At 39.5% G+C, this 21,278-nt stretch overlaps 1 protein-coding gene and 1 pseudogene across 9 annotated transcripts in view; one reads left to right on the top strand and one right to left on the bottom strand.

The window, feature by feature from the left end:
- The window catches only part of GIGYF2 (GRB10 interacting GYF protein 2), a 147,833-nt gene that overhangs the window by 9,431 nt on the left and 117,124 nt on the right, over positions 1–21,278 (bottom strand). For all 9 annotated transcript variants that reach the window (XM_046018605.1, XM_046018608.1, XM_046018610.1 and 6 more), the window contains 5 exons: positions 18,972–19,208; positions 4,104–4,226; positions 2,010–2,213; positions 1,682–1,887; positions 332–486 (listed from right to left, as the gene is read on the bottom strand). In XM_046018605.1, the coding sequence (XP_045874561.1) occupies positions 332–486; positions 1,682–1,887; positions 2,010–2,213; positions 4,104–4,226; positions 18,972–19,208 (925 nt within the window). The remainder of the gene's footprint in view (positions 1–331; positions 487–1,681; positions 1,888–2,009; positions 2,214–4,103; positions 4,227–18,971; positions 19,209–21,278) is intronic.
- LOC123950597 lies at positions 11,757–12,240 on the top strand (annotated as a pseudogene).

Here is a 21,278-nt window from a genome sequence, read left to right as displayed (position 1 = left end):
GACTTGGCCTGGGTGGCAAGATCCCCCATAAAATAACCTGTATGGAACTATGAACTTCTCTGTCCTGAACATTATTAAGATAGCCTGAGACACCAGACACCATTTACTTTTTGGCAACCACTGAGAACCTATTTGAACACAGTATTACAGGACTTTTCTCACAAGTAGTACTTATAATACTATTGAAGGGTCGAGTTCTTATGGTAGATACAGGATTTGACCTCCATTAGCTTTCACCTCCTGAGTTTTGGCCCATCATTCCAATTTGTCAACCTCTTTGTGGGTCCTGCTCTGCCATTTCACATGCTGGGTTTCCCTCCCCAATTCTTACCATCCAAGTTATTTGCCGTATTAAGGGCATGAAGCATCTGTTCACACCACTGGGTAAATCCATCTTGGGCTTTATTTACTCCCTGAAAGAGCTTCAGCAACTTTTCTTCTTCTTCTACTTTCTTATTCTGCCGGTTAGACACACCTACAGATTTACTAAAGCAAAACAATAGGGCGATATTATATTCCCAGAAACTGTTACTATATGATTATACTACAACACCATAAACAGATAACGTCTTGGCAACACTGGATGGCTGTCCAGTTATCCAATGCTTGGGTCCACAAACGAATTGTAAAATAAATAAATAAAACCTTCAAATATTTGGATTGGGGATGGGGAACTCAATACCCTCTTACAATCTAGCCTCAGCTAATACATTCTCATTTGTGAAGACAGGGCTTCTTGCCAGAGAAATGATTAAATTCTTCCTATGTGCCCTTTGGTGAGTTTTTAAATTTTGCTAAGCCTCAGTTTACTCATCTGTAAAATGGTACTAATACTTCTTTGGGTTATCACAAGGAATAAAAATACTGTATGCAAAAGCCTAGAGCACAGTGCCTGGCAAAGATGCTCAGTAAGCTGACGGTTGTTTATTGAATCCTACTCTTAGTATTTTAGACCCTCAAACAAGAAGAAACAATCTGACAATGCTACCATTTATTAAGTAGTTACTATGTGCCAGGCACTTCACTAACTACTTCGTGTGCATTCATTTAATCTGTACAACTACACCCATGAAGTCATCATTATCTTCATTTTACAGATGAGGGAACTGAGGCTCAAAGAGGTTCCCTCTTGCCCAAGGTCACACAGGTCACACAGCTAATAAGTGGCAGTGCTGGGAACTGAGTTCACATATTTATCATTAAAACCCATGTTCATTCATTAACACTGCATACTGAAGAAAGAAAAGACAAAGGTGAAGTGTAACTAATTTATCATAAAAAAATAGGTTTAAGGACATTAGAGAGGTATTTTTAATACTATAGTCTAGCTAACTTAAAAATATAAATCTATAAAGAAAAATGCTAAGATCCAGAAAGTATCTTGGAGAAATGTTCAAAAACAACAAAAATATACTATTCCTACTATTTATTAAGTGGTTACCATGTGACAGGCAATGGACTAAGTGCCCAACAGTACAAAGAGCCCCTAGTAATAGCACAGATATGTTTCCATGGGGAAGAAAACAATCACCAAACTACAACCTCTCGTGCTTAGACACAAATGAAAATAAGCAAAAACTAAATAACTATCTTTTCCTCCCACCCAATATCCCACTCCCCACATGCCCCATCCCCCCCCCAAACCCTCCAAGAAGCATAGGTTTGATCATTTGAGCCCTACCTGAGACTGGCGTTGTTTTTGTTTTTATTTGTAGAATTCCTAGGTCCCACCTCTTTCACTGCATCATCCCAGAATCCCATGTTGGAGTTTTTAGTGTCAGCATTACTCCAGATACTACTGACTAGGTCAGATGCCCACTGGTTAGGAGGACCAGTATTTATAGAGCCCCAAACAGAATTCCCAATGCTGGTGTGCAGGTTGGAATGCTGTTAAAGAGACAAATGACTCAGTTAACAATACTGAAAAGAGAAAAAGAGAGTCCACCAAGTCAGAAAAGAGAACTTCTTACACCAATCCATATAGTGAGTGCTTAGGAAGATGGCCTCACCGTATTATTCCGGGCTCTGTTTGGTTGCTGGTGCTGCTGCTGCTGCTGCTTCTGCATCTGCCTAGCTTCTTCCTGCTGGATCTCCAGGAGAGACTTCGCAGTGCCTGCAGGTTTACTGACATTCCCCCAGCCAGAGAGCTTCTGCTGTTGCTGCTGCTGCTGTTGCTGGAGAGCTTTCATCAGTTCCCTCTGCTGGCGCCTTTGCTGTTTCACAACAATAGGAGCTAGCTTAAGATTCTGGTTTTCAAAAGCGTTAGTTACTCCTGTCTGGTATAGTAAATGGAATGCAAATACATAAGAGCTACACAAAATTAAAACACTGTGCAGGGTTAGCCACTTTGCTGCAAATAAGGATGTCAACTGCCAGAGTTACTAAAAGGAAACTAAAAAGATCAAACACACAATTACTTTTTAAAAATTAAGTAGGACTTTGGGTTAGGCATAGAAATGAAATACATATGAATTTCCTAAAGTCCTACCAAAATGACAGAAGAAAAAAAAAAATATATATATATATACACACTGTTAAAAAGGATACACCCATAAGGACAAAAGGAATAGAACAGATCCTAAAAGCTGAAGAGCAGACAAATATTGATACCCAACGGATACCAGTAAGTTGAAACCTAAGTAAAGGAAGCTCAGAAAGAGGCCAATTCATCTAGAAAACTCCGTATTTAGAAGTATGGGTAATAGAGGACAAACTGCCCGAAAGTCTGAAAGTAGCAGGAAGACCCCAGACTGCCACTGCAACCCGATGCAGTTGGGCAGCTATCTCTTCCTCTCCCTTGCAGGAAATTCAAACATTCATCTTTAGAGAGACTGAGCCAGACTGGTGATCATTCTGTGGGGAAGCTGACCCCCCAGCACAGAAGAATACACCTACAGATGTGAAAAGATGGGAGGACTACCCAACGCAACAGCCCTGCCAGAGACCATTACAGCAAAGCCCATCAAGGTGTTGTATATACAGAACCTCTAATCCTATATATGAACAAACAGCCCAGGATCAACAAACATTTGACCTGAACTTCTAAGATGAAAGCCAATCATTTCTTTAGAAAAGAAATGATTTCAGAGAAAGTGGTCTTTTTAGAGGGTGGGAAATAAGGTGATTAAGGTGAAGAAACAGTATCACCCACTGGTAAGGTCCAGCACACCACACGGTGAATATGTACAGACAACTCCTCCTTCTGTTTGTGTAACCATGACCTTCAGTGAACCACACCACCCAGATCCAAAAATGACAACTTGCATTCTCTAACAAACTGACTGCTCTGCCTCAACTCACAGCCACATAACACACTTTCTGCAAGACTCTGCTACCTCATGAAATCTTTCAAAGAGACCTTCCCAGATCATACTACTTAAAGCTAGACAATCAATCACTACCAGCAATTTTTATCCATCTCCCCTCAACCCGAGGGCACACTTTATAAAAGCAGAAAATTTCGTCTGTCTTAGACTCAGCCATATCCTCTGACTGTAATTGAGCAGGTGTCAGCAAGTATGTGATGGACAGATGGACAGATGAATGAATATGGTACCTTATTGGCATGCTGAACCAAACCATTTTACTTACTCATTTCTTTTCTATCAAGAACTGTATTCTTCCTTTTCCCCCCTTTATTCCACTCTTTTATATTCCACTCTTTTATATTCTTCTTATCCTAATGATAAGCTACAGGATATAGACTTACAAACAGAGAGACTTTATTTCCATGATATTTAAGTTTTTTTAGCTGGTCAGAAAACCCAATATCCTTTAAGGAAAAAGAATGTATTCAGCATTCTAAAAATCAAATTTATAAGAAGGATATCTGCATAAAAAACCAAAATTCTGAAAAACCCATAATACTTTTACTTATGAGCTACTTCAAGAGCTACAACAAAATGTTTAAGGTAAATGAACACTCATGTTACCTAATCTTAATGTTATTCCTATTATATGCTGAAGAGTTTAATAATGAACATCCAATTCAGATACACAGCAATTCTGACAATAACCATGATCTTTACTAGCCCTCACCCATAATGTACACCAACCGTTCTGGAAGACTGTTTAACGAGACCACTTTTACTTTTAAAATTTACCTCTTCTCGAAGCTGCCGTTCTCGTTCCTCTTCTAGTTTTTGGATTTCAGCCAATGACAGCGTTGCCTGGGACTGACACGCGGTTGTATTGGACTGCTGGCCCCACGTGGAAGAAGAGGGAAGCTAACAAAAAAGGAAGACAGAAGAGCTTGTGAAGAAATGTACTCAGGAAACAGACGCAATACTGTATATTTATGTATAGGCAGAACATTGATGTTTCCTTCAACTCCGCTGACAACATTCAAATTTCCTCCTGCAATCCTTTGCGTTTTAGAATTCCTCCAGTTTGTATTTAAAACTTTTTTGTCACTAGAGGCACCTGGGTGGCTCAGTTGGTTAAGTGTCTACCTTTGGCCCAGGTCATAATCCCAGAGTCCTGGGATCAAGCCCCACATCAGGCTCCCTGCTCACAGGGAGCCTGTTTCTCCTCTCCCTCTGCTCCTCCTACCCACTTTTGCTCTCACTGTCTCTCAAGTAAATAAATAAAATCTTAAAATAAATAAAATAAAATTTTTAGGGCACCTAGGTGGCTTAGATGGTTAAGCATCTGCCTTCAGCTCAGGTCATGATCCCAGGGTTCTGGGATGGAGTCCTGCATTGGGCTCTCTGCCCAGAGGGGAGTCTGCATTCTCCCTCTGCCCTTCCCCTCACTTGTGTTTGACCTCTCTCTCTCAAATAAATAAATAAATCTTTTTAAAAAAATAAATGAATAAATAAATGATTTTTTGGTCACTCTCCCAAACCTAAGATTATTTTAGAACTTAAAATATACACAATATGGGGCACCTGGGTGGCTCAGTGGGTTAAGCCTCTGTCTTCCGCTCAGATCATGATCTCAGGGTCCTGCAGGGATCCTGCTTCCCCCTCTCTCTGCCTGCCTCTCTGCCTACTTGTTATCTCTCAATCTCTCTCTGTCAAATAAATAAAATATTTAAATATATACACACACACATACACACACATATATATACATATATACACACACAATACACTTTTATTTGATCTACCATTTTGGGATTACAAATTTATCACATCCAGCACCGACATATACAGCAATATATAGACATAAAGAGAAAAGAAGTAAATGGAAGAATCATTAAATTCTTAATCCAAGGAGGCAATAAAGGACATGATATGCTCCTTTCTAGTGAAAGGTTGAAGGATAGAATTTCTGAAGGCAAAGTCAAGGTGGAGAACTAATGGAAGATGCCAGGCATAGTTCTTAATCAGTCTTTTATGAAAAAGAGTCACTGTTCACCAGGCTGTAGCTTCTAGTCATGAGGACTAAGCTGTTTTTAATCAATAAATTCTATTTTTTTTCTACCCTTTAAAATTATTGACTAAAATAAAGTATAAATATTTGGGTCCTGAATACTTTTATGTTATCAAATGCCTGATTATTCTAATGGAATCTCTTGGTCTTTCAGGCCAGAAAAAGATACACTTTATGTCTGAAACATCCTATGGCCCTTACAAAAATAACAAACCCAAATCTAACACAACTTGAAATATGTTTAATAAAAAAAAATAAACGAACATGGATCGAACAAAATGCCAAAGAAGCCCAAAGAAGAATGGCTCTACAGCTGAAATCTCTAAACCCTGAGTGGACTGGATAAGGGCACAAACAGTTTAAACCATCACTGATATTACCAAATGACTACTGATATTATCTTCAGCGCTACAGAACATCATCAATCCTTAACACCTGGGGGCTAATACAATAAGCAGTAGGTGCATTTCTCTCAAAATGCACCCCTGCTGTAATGGGGGAGAGATGAGAAGGGAAGCTGAGAGAGAAAGACTGGGGACTAGGTAGGCAAAGTTGAGCATAAATGAACTCATATTATCCACAGGAAATGACACACTGGAAGGCACTGTCAAGATCAAATAAGGCGGCAGATCTCAAACCTGGAAGCATCACCTGGGAGGACCTGCAAAAACATATGTGTGTTGGCCCCTCACTCAGTGAATCAGAAAATCCAAAGGTGAGGCCAGAGAATTTATACACTTTAAATTCTGACACAGATATTCAGCCAGGAGCTCCCAATGTTGTCTAAATGCCCAGTAAACGTCTCACCCTAGACTACACCAGGAAACAACCCCCAGTCCTCTTTAGAACCTCAATCAGCAGCTGGAAGAGATGCACCTTTCCCCCCTGAAAATGACTCCTTCCCCTTTCAGGCACCTCAGAGATCTTTCCCACTGCTATGCCAAAATATACTTCACTGTACTCTATGCTCATGACTCACAGGACTGCTCTTTGGAATAATGCAGAACAAACCTGTTTTCCTCACGTGACAGACAAATGTCTGCAGATAGCTATCATTTTCCTTAAGTCTTATTTGTACATAGAAAATATTCCATCATTCTGTAAATACTGCCTCAGGACATTTTCCAATTCAACCAACATCCTGTACTGCCCAGAGAACTGCAGTTTATCAATCATACTTTTCAGAACTCACTCCCAAGTCAGAAACAAATAGGGAGTTTGGCACATTCTGTATCCCCTGAATGCCTAATATCCTTCAGTGATTTAAGAAAATTTACTGTTTTTTTTCTGCCATCATATTACTACCATACTTTTCAGCACTATTTTTTATTTTGAAAAACAACAGTTATACTAATATGACAGCACGAGGTGCTCTGCACGTCCCTCTCTACAGCAAAATTGGCGAAAATTATTTTTCAAAAAATTATTTAAAGCCTCTGGAAATGAACAGAAGGGAATATAGCATATGCAGAAATTTTCTTTAAGAAAACCTGCTAAAATACTGTAAGAACTGAGAGTCTGTGGTACTTGTACCAAGATCTACTCTCAACTCCCAATTCAACCAGACCAAAACTTCACTCCAAAAGAGCACAGCTAAGAACAGAGGCCTCCCTCTTCCTGTCAGCTACCAGTCAGTGGGCTGGCTTCCTGTAAAGAGAACAACACCAGCATTTCCCATTCTGGCTACAGCCACCTGTTGCAAAGATTAAGTTCCAGGCAAGTACTGCTGAGAAGTGACGGATCCCTTCTTATACCTAGCCCCCAACTTGTGGGGTGAAAAGTACCCTGAGCACAGTACTACTGCGACTACTAGGGCCCTGGGTGCCACTGTCCTAGCTTAAAAGGTCACCATGCCACCAGGAAAGGAAAGCCAAGAAAATCTGAGGCTACTGCTCCTCCCTCGAGGGCTCAATTTCTAAGCAGGAGTGCCACTGAGAAAAGCACACCACTGTTGCCAGTGCCAGAGCTGTGACTCAGAGGTTTCTGCCTTGGAGTGGAGGTGAGGTAAACAGACTGGACTATGGTTCCTAAAGGAACTGACTTTATTTGTGACAGCGTATGAACAATGAGGGGTCCAAGCCAAAGGGCACTTTTAAAAACAGTACAGCCTGGGTGAAAAGCAATTAGGAGATTGGTAGATTAACCTCAGAAGAGGTTAAACTGCAGGCCCCAACTTGGTCTCAGAGAACCAAGGAAAGAGCTGAAAAAAGTTCTAGAGTTAGAACCAATCTCAAAAATGGACTTTAGGAATCATCCTTTCAAAGAAGCCTGAATTTGACTGGATCAGTCTATGAAGCAATCTGTGCTCCAGAGCACTTCTGAAAACAGTAGAGCAATTCAGGTAGCAATGAGTGGAAGTTAATAGCAACACGCAAAAAAAGATAATCAAAGACAGTCCTGCCAAAAACAGTGATCTGAGAGTGATTGTGGGCAAACCCAATGATGCGCCTTGCAGCCAAGCAGTAAGCAGCGGCAGAGGGCTCCCTGTAAGAGAGGTAGGGAGACACTGGGACTTCACTAAACCAATCCAATCCGTCACAAGACAAATAATGACGGGACATGCATGACCAGTAACTACCATGTGTTATCAAAAAATTCTAGTTTCCAACAAAATATTAGGAGACATGTAAAGTAACAACAAAGAATGGATTAAAAGAAAAACAGGAAAAAAGCTGGCAGCCACCTATGAGAGTGACCAGGTATCAGATTTAACAAAACGTCAAAGATTATAAATATGTTCAGAGAACTAAATAGAACCATGATTACTAAAGGAAGTAGAAGTAAAGGAAGGCATGATGGCAATGTCACATCAAATGAAGAATATCAATAAAGAGAGATTATTTCTAGACCAGAAGGAAATACTGGAGTTTAAAAGCCCAATAACTAAGACGAAAAATCACTAGAGGAGCTCAAAGTGTATCTGAACTGGCCAAAGAAAGAAATTAGTGAAACTTGTGTTATCAACAGAGATTACACAATCTAAGAAACAGAGAGAAATAATGAAGAGAAATATCACTGAGTGTGCCAGTATGTGCACAATGCAAATACCAGGAGGAGAGAAAGGAACAGAAAAAATATATGAAGAAACCATGGCTGATATTTACTTAAAAACATGAATCTACAAATCCAGGAAGCCTAACTATGACATGACAAACACAGAGATCCACAAACATACATTATCATGATAAAAATGCTGAAAGTCGGGGCACCTGGGTGGCTCAGTATTAGGTTAAAGCCTCTGCCTTCGGCTCAGGTCATGATCCCAGGGTCCTGGGATCAAGCCCCACATCGGGCTCTCTGCTCAGCCAGGAGCCTGTCCCCTCACCCTGCCCTGCCTGCCTCTCTGCCTACTTGTGATCTCTGTCTGTCAAATAAATAAATAAATAATCTTAAAAATGCTGAAAGTCAAAAAAGAGAAATCTTGAAAGCAGGAAGAAGAAAAACAAAATGTCACTTACAAGGGAATCAGCATAAAATTAACAGCTGACTTCTCATCCAGAACAATGGAAGCCAGAGAGCAGTGGGATAAGATACCCAAAGTCCTCACAGAATGAAATTATCAACAAGAAATTCTATATCCACTAAAACTCTTCCAAAAATAAAAGTGAAATAAAGACATTCCCAGATAAATTCAGAGAATCTGTTGCTAGCAGACCTCCCTTACAAGAAATATTAATAGGAAGTTCTTCAGGCTGAAAATAAGTGACCCCAGAAAGTAATCCAAATCCAATGATAATACAAAGCAAATGCACAAAAACAAATGTGTGGTGTGTGTAGAGTATATGTGTATATAAATATAAAATTTATGTGTGTGTCTAAATAAAGAAGACAGACAGTTGGGTTTGTAACAGAAATCTAGTATGATTGTCAAAAACAGTACAAAGGAGGTGAGTGGGAAAGAAGCAGTACTGGGCTAAGTAAATGACTTCATATGGTAACATGAATTCACAGGTACAAATGAAGAAGAGAAGAGATGATAAATAAAGTTATTTAATAAATATATAGTGATTTAAACCATTAAAGTATTAAAATACGGGGTGCCTGGGTGGCTTAGTGGGTTAAGCCTCTGCCTTTGGCTCAGGTCATGATCTCAGGGTCCTGGGATCAAGCCTCACATCGGGCTCTCTGCTCAGCAGGGAGCCTGCTTCCTCCTCTTTGTCTCTGCCTGCCTCTCTGCATACTTGTGATCTCTATCTGTCAAATAAATAAATAAAATCTTAAAAAAAAAAGAATTAAAATGCTACAACAGGAAATATTAATGTAAAAAAAAAGCAGTAACAGTAAAGGAAAATAGAGGAACAAAAAAGACAGGCATAAAAAACAAAGTAAAATGGCAGACATAAATACAATTATATCAATAATATCACTAAACGTAAAAGGATTAAAGAATCAAATCAAAGGCAGTGATTATCCAACAAAAATAAGATGCAACTACATTGTCTCAAAGAGACACTTTACATTCAAAGGTATAAACAGGTTGAAAGTCAAAGGATGGATAAAGATATATCAGGCAAACAGCAAACACAAGAAAGCTGGAGTTTCTATATCAGTATCAGATAAAATATACTTTAAAACAAAAAATTACTGGGGTGCCTGGGTGGCTCAGTCAGTTAAGTGGCAGCTGACTCTTAATCTTAGCTCAGATCTTTCAGGGTCATGAGTTCAAGTCCCATGTTGGGCTCATTGTGGGCATAGAACGTACTTTAAAATAAATGCTATTAGCGATAAAGAGAGACATTTAAGTAAAGAATCAATTCAGCAGGAAGATTCATGTAATACATCCATACATAAATATATATTTGCCGGGGCATGTGGGTGGCTCGGTGGGTTGAGGCCTCTGCCTTCAGCTCAGGTCATGATCTCAGGGTCCTGGGATCGAGCCCCACATTGGGCTCTCTGCTCAACATGGAGCCTGCTTTCCTTCCTCTCTCTCTGCCTGCCTCTCTACCTGTTTGTGATCTCTGTCTGTCAAGTAAATGAATAAAATCTTTAAAAATATATATAGGGGCGCCTGGGTGGCTCAGTGGATTAAGCCGCTGCCTTCGGCTCAGGTCATGATCTCAGGGTCCTGAGATCGAGCCCCGCATCAGGCTCTCTGCTCTGCAGGGAGCCTGCTTCCCCCTCTCTCTCTGCCTGCCTCTCTGCCTACTTATGATCTCTCTCTCTCTGTCAAATAAATAAATAAAATCTTTAAAAAAAATAAAATTAAATTAAAAAAATATATATATATATTTGCCATACAACAGAGCACTGAAATACATGAAGAAAGAAATGACAGAAATTATAGAAGATACAGAAAATTCAGTACCTTGACAATATTTAGACAATAACACTTAAAAGACTTCATTACCTTAATACTCCAGTTTCAGTAATGGACAATTAGGTGGAGATCAACAAGGATCTAGATGACTCGAAAAACACTATAAACTGATTGGACCTAAAAGACCTCTATACAGAACACTCCAGCCAACAACAGAAGAATATACATTCTTCTCAAAGAAACATGGAACATTCTCCAGAACAGAAGAAGGAAGGTAAAATAGGACACAAAACCAACTTCAATAATTCATTTAAAGGGAAAAATAGGGGCACCTGGCTGGTTCATTTGGTACAGCATGTAACTCAAGCTCAGGGTCATGAGTTCAAGCCCTAAAATGCGTGAGGAGCCTACCTTAAAAAAAAAAAAAAAAAAAAAGAATAAAGAAAAAGAATATATAGTATGTTCTCTGATCACAATGAAATGAAAGTAACAAATTTTGGAAACTCACAAATAAGTGGAAATTAAACAAAACACTTCTATATAACCAATGAGTCCAAAAACAAGTAAAAACTTATGGGTAGCAGCTAAAGCAATACTTAGAGGGAAATTTCTAACTGCAAATGTCTATAGAGAAGGAAGAAAGAACTCAAATCAACAGACTAAACTTCTACCTTAAGATACTAGAAAAAGAGAACAAAATAGAGCAAGCAGAAAGAAATAATAAAATTAGAGAAAAAATTAATGAAACAGATAAAATAGAAAAAGATCAATAAAACCAAAAGCTGGTTCTTTAAAAAGACCAACAAAATTGACTGTTCTTTAAAAAGACCAACAAAATTGACTGTCCAAAAGAAAATGAGAGAAGACTCAAATTACTACAATAGGAAAGAAAGGAGGACATCACTACTGATGTTACAGAAACAAAAAGGAATATAAAGGAATATTGGCCAACTGTCTGCCAATCAATTAGATAACCTATAGATAAGAAGATTCGTATAAAGAGACAATCTATCAAAAACTTACTCAAGAAGAAATCGACAAGCTAACAGACCGGTAAGAAGACACTGAGAATTCCACTCAATACTGGCATTTGGTTAGTGGGAACCCACCCGGTTTCAACATGTGAACTGAGAAGTGCTATTTCTGTTCAGGGCTCATATACCCCAGCCATGGCATGACATTTGTCTGCAACAATAGTAAGGTACTCATATTCTATAAATACAAGTCTCATTAAAAACTTTAAAAAGAAGCACAATCATCACAAGGTCAGATGGACTAAAGCATTCCATATGGCAGGTGGTAAAAAGCTTATAGTAGATAATTCATTTGAATTTGAAAAATGTACAAATGAACCTGTCAAATATGAGAGCTATGATATAAAACTACTGATGCAATGAAGAGAGTTGAAGAGATCAAACAGAAAACAAAAAAGCTAAATTTATAATGAACAGATTAAAGAAAAAGAATTATAGAATGCTCAGGACTTCAAAGAAGTCAAGCAAAACATCATTATCCCAGCCCCTTTTGCAGGCAAAGGAAACCAGCTGGAAGAAAAAATGGTGCAGAAATTACAACAGGATGTGGACATGAAAGATATTTCTTAAAAATCTCACTAACCTGGGTGGCTCAGTGGGTTAAAGCATCTGCCTTTGGCTCAGGTCATGATCCCAGGGTGCTGGGATCAAGCCCCGCATTGAGCTCTCTGCTCAGTGGGGAGCCTGCTTCCTCCTCTCTCTCTGCCTGCCTCTCTACCTACGTATGATCTCTGTCAAATAAATAAATCTTAAAAAAAAAATCAGTAACTGTTAAAAAAAAATCTCACTAACCATTTCTATTACCTGCTTTAAGAAAAAAAAAGATTTTATTTATTTATTTGACAGACACAGATCACAAGTAGGAAGAGAGGCAGGCAGAGGGGGGAGGAAGTAGGCTTCTGGCTGAGCAGAGAGCCTGATGCAGGGCTCCATCCCAGGACCCAGGGGAATCACAACTTGAGCAGAAGGCAGAGGCTTAACCCACTGAGCCACCCAGGCGCCCCATCTATTACCTGCTTTGAAAATCTCCTTAGGAAACTAAATAAGATCACTCAAGTGAAAGGTAATTAAAATAATTAAAAATACATCTCCCCTACATTGTTATCTGATACTATTGTTATCTGATATCTATACATTAGATACTACGGATGTTAGACTGCATCTCCACTGTTAAGCCTTCACTGATAGTTACATTATTAATTTTTTTTTTAAGATTTTATTTATTTGAGAGAGCTAGAAAGCATGAGTGTGCACACCGGGAGAAGGGCAGAGAGGGAGGAAAAGGGACAGGCAGACTCTGCGCTGAGCGTGGAGCCTGATGCGAGGAGATCCCATGACTCCGACCGAGATCATGACCTTAGCCAAAATCAAGAGTCTAATGCTCAACTGACTGGGCAACCCAGGCAGCCCTGATAGTTACAATCATGTAAATCATACAAATTCTCTTTGTAAATACAGAAGTGAAGTAAACCTTCACTTATACATACAAAATACATAAAATGGTCCTGCCAGGGGTGCCTGGGTGGCTCAGTGGGTTGAGCCTCTGCCTTTGGCTCGTGTTGTGGTCTCAGGGTCCTGGGATCAAGCCCTAAGTCGGGCTCTCTGCTGGGCGGGGAGTCTGCCTCTCTGCCTACTTATGATCTCTCTCTGTCAAATAAATTTTAAAAATCTTTAAAAAAAAATAGTCCTGCCATTTGGATAATGGCACTAGGCAATATTTATGTAAAACCAAACGACAAAAATTCATGGCTATTGATATGTAAAATAAATTTTCATTGCAGTTTAAAAAAAAAAGAAAAAGTAGGGGCGCCTGGGTGAATCAATCATTAAGCATCTGCCTTCAGCTCGGGTCAAGATCCCAGAGTCCTGGGATAGAGCCCCACATCGGTCTCCCTGCTCTGGGGGAAGCCCGTTCTCCCTCTCCCAATTCCCCTGCTTGTGTTCCCTCTTGCTGTGTCCCTCTCTGTCAAATAAATACATAAAAATCTTAAAAAAAAAAAAAAAAAAAAAAGGTGAAGACACAGAAATGCTAATCAAAAAACCATCCACAAAGAAAAGCCTAGGTGGTTTAACCACTGAATCTTACCAAACATTTAAAAAAGTAATACCACTTTGGGGCATCTGTGAGGTAGTCTGTCAAGCATCTGCCTTCACTCAGGTCATGCATGATCCCAGAGCCCTTGTGGCAGGCTCCCTACTCAGCAGGGAGCCTGCTTCCCCTTCTCTCTCTGCCTGCCTCTCTGCCTACTTGTGATCTGTCAAATAAATAAATACATTTTTTTAAAAAGTTTTTTCACAAACTCTTCCAAAATATAGAAGAGGAAACATTTCCCAACTCATTCTTCAAGGCCAAGCATTACTCTGACACCAAAATAAGACAAAGACATCACAAGAAAGAAAAAATAACTTACAGACCAAAATCTCTTGTGACTATAACACAAAAATCCTGACCAAAATACCAGCAAAACAAGTCTACCAACATATAAAAATGGAATTATATGGCAAATAGGATTTATGCCAGGAATCCAACAGTGGTTCAACATCTGAAAATCAATTAATATACTGTACTGATAGAAATGAAACAAAATAAAAAAAATGATCATCTCAACAGACACAAAGCATCTGACAAAATCCAACATCCTTTCAGGATAAAAATGCTCAACAAAGAAGGAACAGAAGGAAACTTCCTCAGCCTGATGAAGGACATCTGCAAACAAAAACAAAAATAAAAACCCATAGATGGGGTGCCTGGGTGGCTCAGTTAAAGTTTGTTAAAGCAGCTGCCTTAAGTTCGGATCCCCCTGGGATTGGACCCTGCATGGGGCTCCCTATTCAGCGGAGGGCCTGCTTCTCCCTCTCCCTCTGCCTGCCACTGGGCCTACCTGTTCTCTCTCTGTGTCAAATAAATAAGTAAAATCTTAAAACAAAAACAAAAACAAAAACAAAAGCCCACAGGTAACATCAAATTTAAGGGTGAAAGACTGGATGCTTCCTCCCTCAAGATCAGAAACAAGAAAAAGATATTTAATTTGCTATTTCTATTCAACATTGTATTAGATGTTCTAGCCAGGACAACTAGGTGAGAAAATGAAATAAAAGATTGGAAAGGATGAAGTAAAACCATCTCTATTTGCAGATGATGAAATTTTGTGTACAGAAAATCCTAATGAATCTGTTAAGAAATATTAACTAATAAGCAGTTCAGCAAGATTGCAGAATATAAGCTCAATATACAAATATCAATATCTATATGCTTGCAATCAACAATCTGAAAATGAAATTTTGAAAATTCCATTTAATTTCATTTCTCTATGAGAAAGCTCATAGAGAGCTTTCTAGGTGACACTGGGCTCGTGCTGGAAAGGACTTAAGAACTTTTTGATTAAAAAACATTAAAAAAATACTTAGTACGTTTAACAGAAGTAATACAAAAGTTATACTCTAAAAACTAGAAAATATTGAAAGAAATTCAAGAAGAGCTAAATAAAAATCATCCCACGTTTATGGATCAGAAGACTTCATACTGTTAAGCTGGCAAAGCTCCTCAAATTGATCTAAAGAGTCAAGGCAACCTCTGTCAAAATCCAAGCTGGCTTCTTTGTGGAAACTTTAAGCTCATTCTACAATCCATATAGAAATGAAAGAGACCCAGAAGAGCCAAACAATATGGAAAAAGAACAAAGCTGGAGGACTCACACTTCCTGATTTCAAAACTTAAAGCAATAAACTACCAAGATGGTATATTACTAGCACAATGACAGATGTATAGACCGCCTGAATAGAATTCAGAGTCCAGAAATAAAACCACATGTTCATGGTTAATGGATTTTCAACTAGAATGTCAAGGCCATTCAGCAGACAAAGAATAGTCTCTTCAACAAATGGCATAGGACAACTGGATAGTTAGTCACAAGCAAAAGAACTGAAGTCAAACTCATACCTCATACAATTAACAAAAACTAACTCAAAATGGATCAAAGACCTAAATGTAGCAGCTAAAATCACAAAAGTATTGGAAGAAAACATTGGAATAAATCTTCATGGCCTCAGATTTGGCAACAGTTTCTTAGATATGATACCAAAAGCACAAACAACAAAAGAAAAAAATGAGCTTTACAAAAAGGAAAAACTTTTTGCATCAAAGGAATGTAATCAAGGAAGTAAAAAGAACACCCAAATAATAGGAAAAAATATTTTAAAATCATGTATCTGATAAGGGACTTACAATATCTAGAATATATAAAGAATTCATATAACTCAGTAAGACAACCTAGACTAAAAGTAGGCAAAGGATTTGAATAGACATTTCTCCAAAGATAAACAAATGGCCAACAAACACATGAAAAGATACTTGACATCGTTTTTCACCAGGGAAATGCAAACCAAAACCACAAGCTATCACTTCACACCTACAAGGGTGGCTACAATCAAAACATCAGATAATAAGGATTAATGAAATGTGGGGAAATTTGAATTCCCATATATTGCTGGTGGTAATGTAAAATGGTACAGCCACTTTGGAAAAGTCTGGTAGTTTCTCAAACCATTAAACACATAGTTCTCATATGGTCCACCAAATCCACTCTTAGGTTTATACATTTTCATAAAAGCTTGTACATGAATATTCATCTATAACGGCAATATATCATAATAGCGAAAAGACAGAAACAGCTCAAATGTCCATCAACTGAGGAATGGATACACAAACGCTGGCATGTCCATACAGTGGAATATTATTCAGCCATATAAAGGAATAAAGTACTGATTCATATTACAGTATGAATGAACCTTGAAACTATTATGCTAATTCAAAGAAGCCAGTCACAAAACACTACATATCATGAGATTGTATGTATCTGAAATGTCTAGAATATGCAAATCTATAAAGACAGAAAGTAGATAAAGGGTTACTTGGGGCTGGGAAGAACAGGGCATAGGGCGTGACAGCCAGAGGGTGTTTTGGGGGGCCTAGGGTGGTACTGAAAATGTTAAAATCTGCATGGTGACAGTTGTACGTATCTAAAATACTGAAATTACTGAATTATCTACTTTAACTGGTTCAATTGCATGGTATGTCAATTGTGTCTCAATAAAGCCCTCTTTAAAAAACTTTTTTTCGGGGAGCCTAGGTGGCTCAGTCAATTGAGAGGCTGCCTTCAGCTCAGGTCATGATCCCAGGGTCCTGGGATCAAGCCCCACATCGGGCTCCCTGCTCAGCAGGGAGTCTGCTTCTTCCTCTGCCCCTTCCCTTCCACTCCTACTCTGTCTCTCACTTTCTCTCTCTCAAATAAATAAAATCTTTTTTTTTTTTTTGACAGTTCATGTAACATTAAGATTTACTTATTTTATTAACATATAATGTATTATTTGTTTCAGGGGTACACATCTGTGAACCATCAGTCTCATACAATTCAAAGCACTCACCGTAGCGCATACCCTCCCCAACATCCATAACCCAGCCACCCTATCCCTGCCTCCATCCCCTGCAACCCTCAATTTGTTTTCTGAGATTAAGAGTCTCTTATGGTTTGTCTCCCTCCCCAGTCCCATCTTGTTTTGTTTTTTCCCTCCCTTCCCTCCCCTCCATGACCCCCCGCCCTGCCTCTCAAATTCCTCATATGATAACTGTCTTTCTCTACTGATTTATTTCGCTTAGCGTAATATCCTCTAGTTCTATCCACGTCATTGCCAATGGCAAAATTTTGTTTCTTTTGATGCTTGCATAGGATTATAAATCTTTAAAACAAAAAACCCAACTCTACAGTCTTTATTGGAAGATAAGAGGATAAAACCAGACACACAAATGCACAAAAGACAGCCAGAGAAGTTAGAGATCCGGAAGTCATCTGTGCCTTTGTTTTCCCCTTTATCCCCATATTCTTATCAGTCACCACGTTCTATGATGTGGACTCTAAGAACAGTCTTCTGACAGTTTTTTCAGGGCGCTGGAGCCAAAGATCCATGGGTTCTAATACACATCTCTACTTTCAACTCTCAGCTAGACCCAAAGCAAGCTAAAACTTAGCTCCTGAACATTTTTCCTTTTTGGAAGAACATAGCTATCCACACCTAAGCTTTTAACAATGGTTGTGAAGATAAAATGATGTAACACACGAAAAACTGTGGTCCCGTGCTTGACACAAAGCAAGCACTCAATCATTAGTGCTCTCTTCAACTCCACCTTTCCAATTCACTACTACCTTCCTCTCCTTCACCTGGACCACTCCACCAGCCCCTCACAAGTACCCTGCTGACCTCCAGTTCTGTTCCTTACAAGTCCACCTTCCATTTAGTTCTTAAAATGACTAATATTTGCTCCTGCAAATCGGACAGTGTTATTTCCTAGATGAAAACACTTCAGTGTCCCACTCTGTTTTACACAGCTTTAAGTCCTAATCTTTAATAAGAGTATATACAATCCAAAGTGACACAGACCCCTACCCATGCTTCTCTCATACTTCATACCACTTTTTAAATTCCCCCAAACATACCACAGTGTTTCTGCACTTCAGTCCTCTGCTTAGACTGGGTCTCCTCTCTCAAAAAACCCCTCCAGTCTCCAAACTGCCTGTTTAGCTTTTCCTTGTTTTTAATTTTCCCTCCCTAATGACTCAGTTTAAAAGTTATCTTTTTCTAGGAAGCCTTTCCATACTTCCCATGTAGATGGTAATTCTCACAAGTAGAAGAATCCACTGGAGGCTTTGTTCAAACACAGATAACTGGGTCCCATCTCCAAAAGGTTCTGATTTAGGAAGTCTGGGGTGGGACCTAAGAATCTGCATTTCTAACAAATTCCCATGTGCTCGCACCATGAGAACCTTTACTTCTCTCACTACATTTACCCCTTTGTATTCACATTTCCTATTTATATGTTGCCACCCCATTAGCTCCTTGAAGACAGGGGACACTAAAGCACACTGCTGACTACAGATTCCATGTAGAGTTGGACCCTGCCATTACCTAATTACTCCTATTCCACATTAATGCCATGACTTTATGGTCACCGAAGGCTTACTATCTAGCAGCCACCAGCTCTGCCTTTGTCCCTCAGATCCAGACAATCAATAAGTCTTGCTGGTTGCCTGGCTTGATCAGTCAGTAGAGTACACGACTCTTGATCTCTGGGTTGTGAGTTTAAGCCCCACACTGGGCACAGAGCTTACTTAGGAAAAAGAAAAAAAAAGAAAATAGTAGTCACATTGAGTACTAAAGAGAGTATACTGCTTTACTGCTACTGATCCTACCAGCATCTACCTAAAAACACCAGCAAGTAGCTCCTCTGGCTGGTGTCAAGGCTTTACCTTCATCTGAGCCAGCTGCTGCTGCTGTTGCTGCTGCTGCAACCTCCGGAGAGCCTCTTGCTGCTGCTGCCTCTGGCGCAGTAACTCCTTCTGCCGCTGGAGCTCCAGCTCTTTCCTCTTCCGCTCCTCCTCTTCATGCCGGAGACGGGCTGCCTCCTCTTCCATTCGCAGCCGGTTCTCCTCTAATCGACGCTGGGCTTCTTCTTCTTCCCGGGCCCATTTTGCAGCCTCCTCTTCCTTCCCAGAAGGAAAAATAAAAGAGAATAAAATTTAATTGTGTTTAAAAAAGTCCAAGTCAGTTCTGAAGGTTTCTATCAAAAAGCTATAGAAGTAACACAGAAAGCAGAAACTGTTTATGATGACATAAGGCAGAGGTAAGTTTTCCTTTAAAATGTATTTACAGTAGCTACAAAGGCTTGGCATGCTTACAGGATAACATTTCAGCTTATTTGCTGTTTTCTTCATGAAAGTAATGTCATTTTGAACATCTGTGGTAAGCACTGATCTAAGAGACAACCACCAACTGCAGCACAATTTCTGGAGACCGTTCCTATATTGAGGGAGAGCTACCTTTTCAGGGTGCTGAGCTTGAAAAGCTACCAGGACCTTGCAAGGACAGATTACAGATTAGTAGGAAAGTGTCAACCAGTCCTGGAACCAGAGCAACCTTAAAAGACCACTTAAATTCCATCCCTGATTCACACCCCTTGTGGCCCCTGGGTCCTCTGGAACATCTCTACTCAACCTATCGTCCATCCCTCTACTACACAGTCCTGTACTTCAGCTCATTGTCCTTCTGCTTTCCCTCTTCAAAACCATTCCAATGTGCCCTCCGGAACGCTCCTCACCCTCCTTCACAGAGTCTGCTTACTCTACCTACAATGTTGTGTTTTATCCAGATAGCCCATTCCCCTCATTTTCCAGAACTCAGGGCAGGTATCAACCACTCTATGAGGACTTTCCTAGCCTTTAGGAGGTAGTCTTCCCCTCTGCCATTGCATTATGTCCAATTAATACCTCATCCTTCTCTGTTTGCTCCTAGTCCACCCATAGAAACAACTATTTCCTATCCAAAAACCATTCCTTTGAGGCTTCTCCCTTGTGATCAGAGGCTCTGTCACCTTCGATGTCTACACTGCCATATTTCATTTTTTAAACTTCCAATATAACGAGGGGCACCCACCCATGTGATATGATTTAGGCCAAAGGGATGTGTGCTGAGAGGCTTCTAGAGAAGGTATTCTTCTGAAACAAAAGCAGCATAAGAGAAGGCTCATTCCGGATAAAGAAGATGTGGTATATATATATACAATGGAATACTATGCAGCCATCAAAAGAAATGAAATCTTGCCATTTGCGACGACGTGGATGGAACTAGAGGGTATTATGCTTAGCAAAATAGTCAATCAGAGAAAGACAACTATCATATGATCTCCCTGATATGAGGAAGTGGAGATGCAACATGGGGGGTTTGTGGGGTAGGAAAAGAATAAATGAAGTAAGATGGGATTGGGAGGGAGACAAACCATAAGTGACTCTTAATCTCATAAAACAAACTGAGAGGGGCAGGGGGAGGGGCAAGGGAGAGGGGGGTGGGGTTATGGACATTGGGGAGGGTATGTGCTATGGTGAGTGCTGTGAAGTGTGTAAACCTGGCGATTCACAGACCTATACCCCTGGGGATAAAAATACATTATATGTTTATAAAAAATTTTAAAAAATTAATTTAAAAAAAAGAGAGAGAAGGCTCATTCCCTTGCAGGCTGCATAGGGCATGGTTCCCAAAACTCCTAATCATGAGGTGAAAAATCTCAAGTCAAAGTAGACCCACCAGAAACAGTAGGCTAGAATTCTGCAGAGGACCTGGATCCCTAATGACATCGCTGAGTTACTGCCTTATCTCCTTGACATGGCATCTGTTATTTAAACTATTTTTAGGTGACTATTTTCGTTTTGGACCTCAAGGCATCCTAACTGTGGCATTTATTTCTTGTACAATCATTACCAAGATAGGCTGTGAGCTTAAGGACAGAAACAATTTAAAAAAAAACTTTCATAGTCCACCAGGAAAACAAGTACTGTAACTGGCATAAAGTATGCTTTAACTATATATGTCAACTGTCAAATGAATAAGACCAATGATGAGCTGTCAATACAATCTACCCTTGAGGCCTATCTACCTCTAACAGTACTGAGGTTGCTCAAAGAGTTTCAATCAAGAATTTAGGCAAAAGCAGGTAATGTCTAGTTTGTGTCGATCTACATGTGTAAGTGTGGACTGACCATAGTGATTCTGTTCCAAAGAGT

Source organism: Meles meles, chromosome 9 (assembly GCF_922984935.1).
Source record: "Meles meles chromosome 9, mMelMel3.1 paternal haplotype, whole genome shotgun sequence".
Taxonomy (NCBI): domain Eukaryota; kingdom Metazoa; phylum Chordata; class Mammalia; order Carnivora; family Mustelidae; genus Meles; species Meles meles.
Note: the sequence above shows the minus strand (reverse complement) of the source record. Positions and strands in the feature narration are given on the sequence as shown.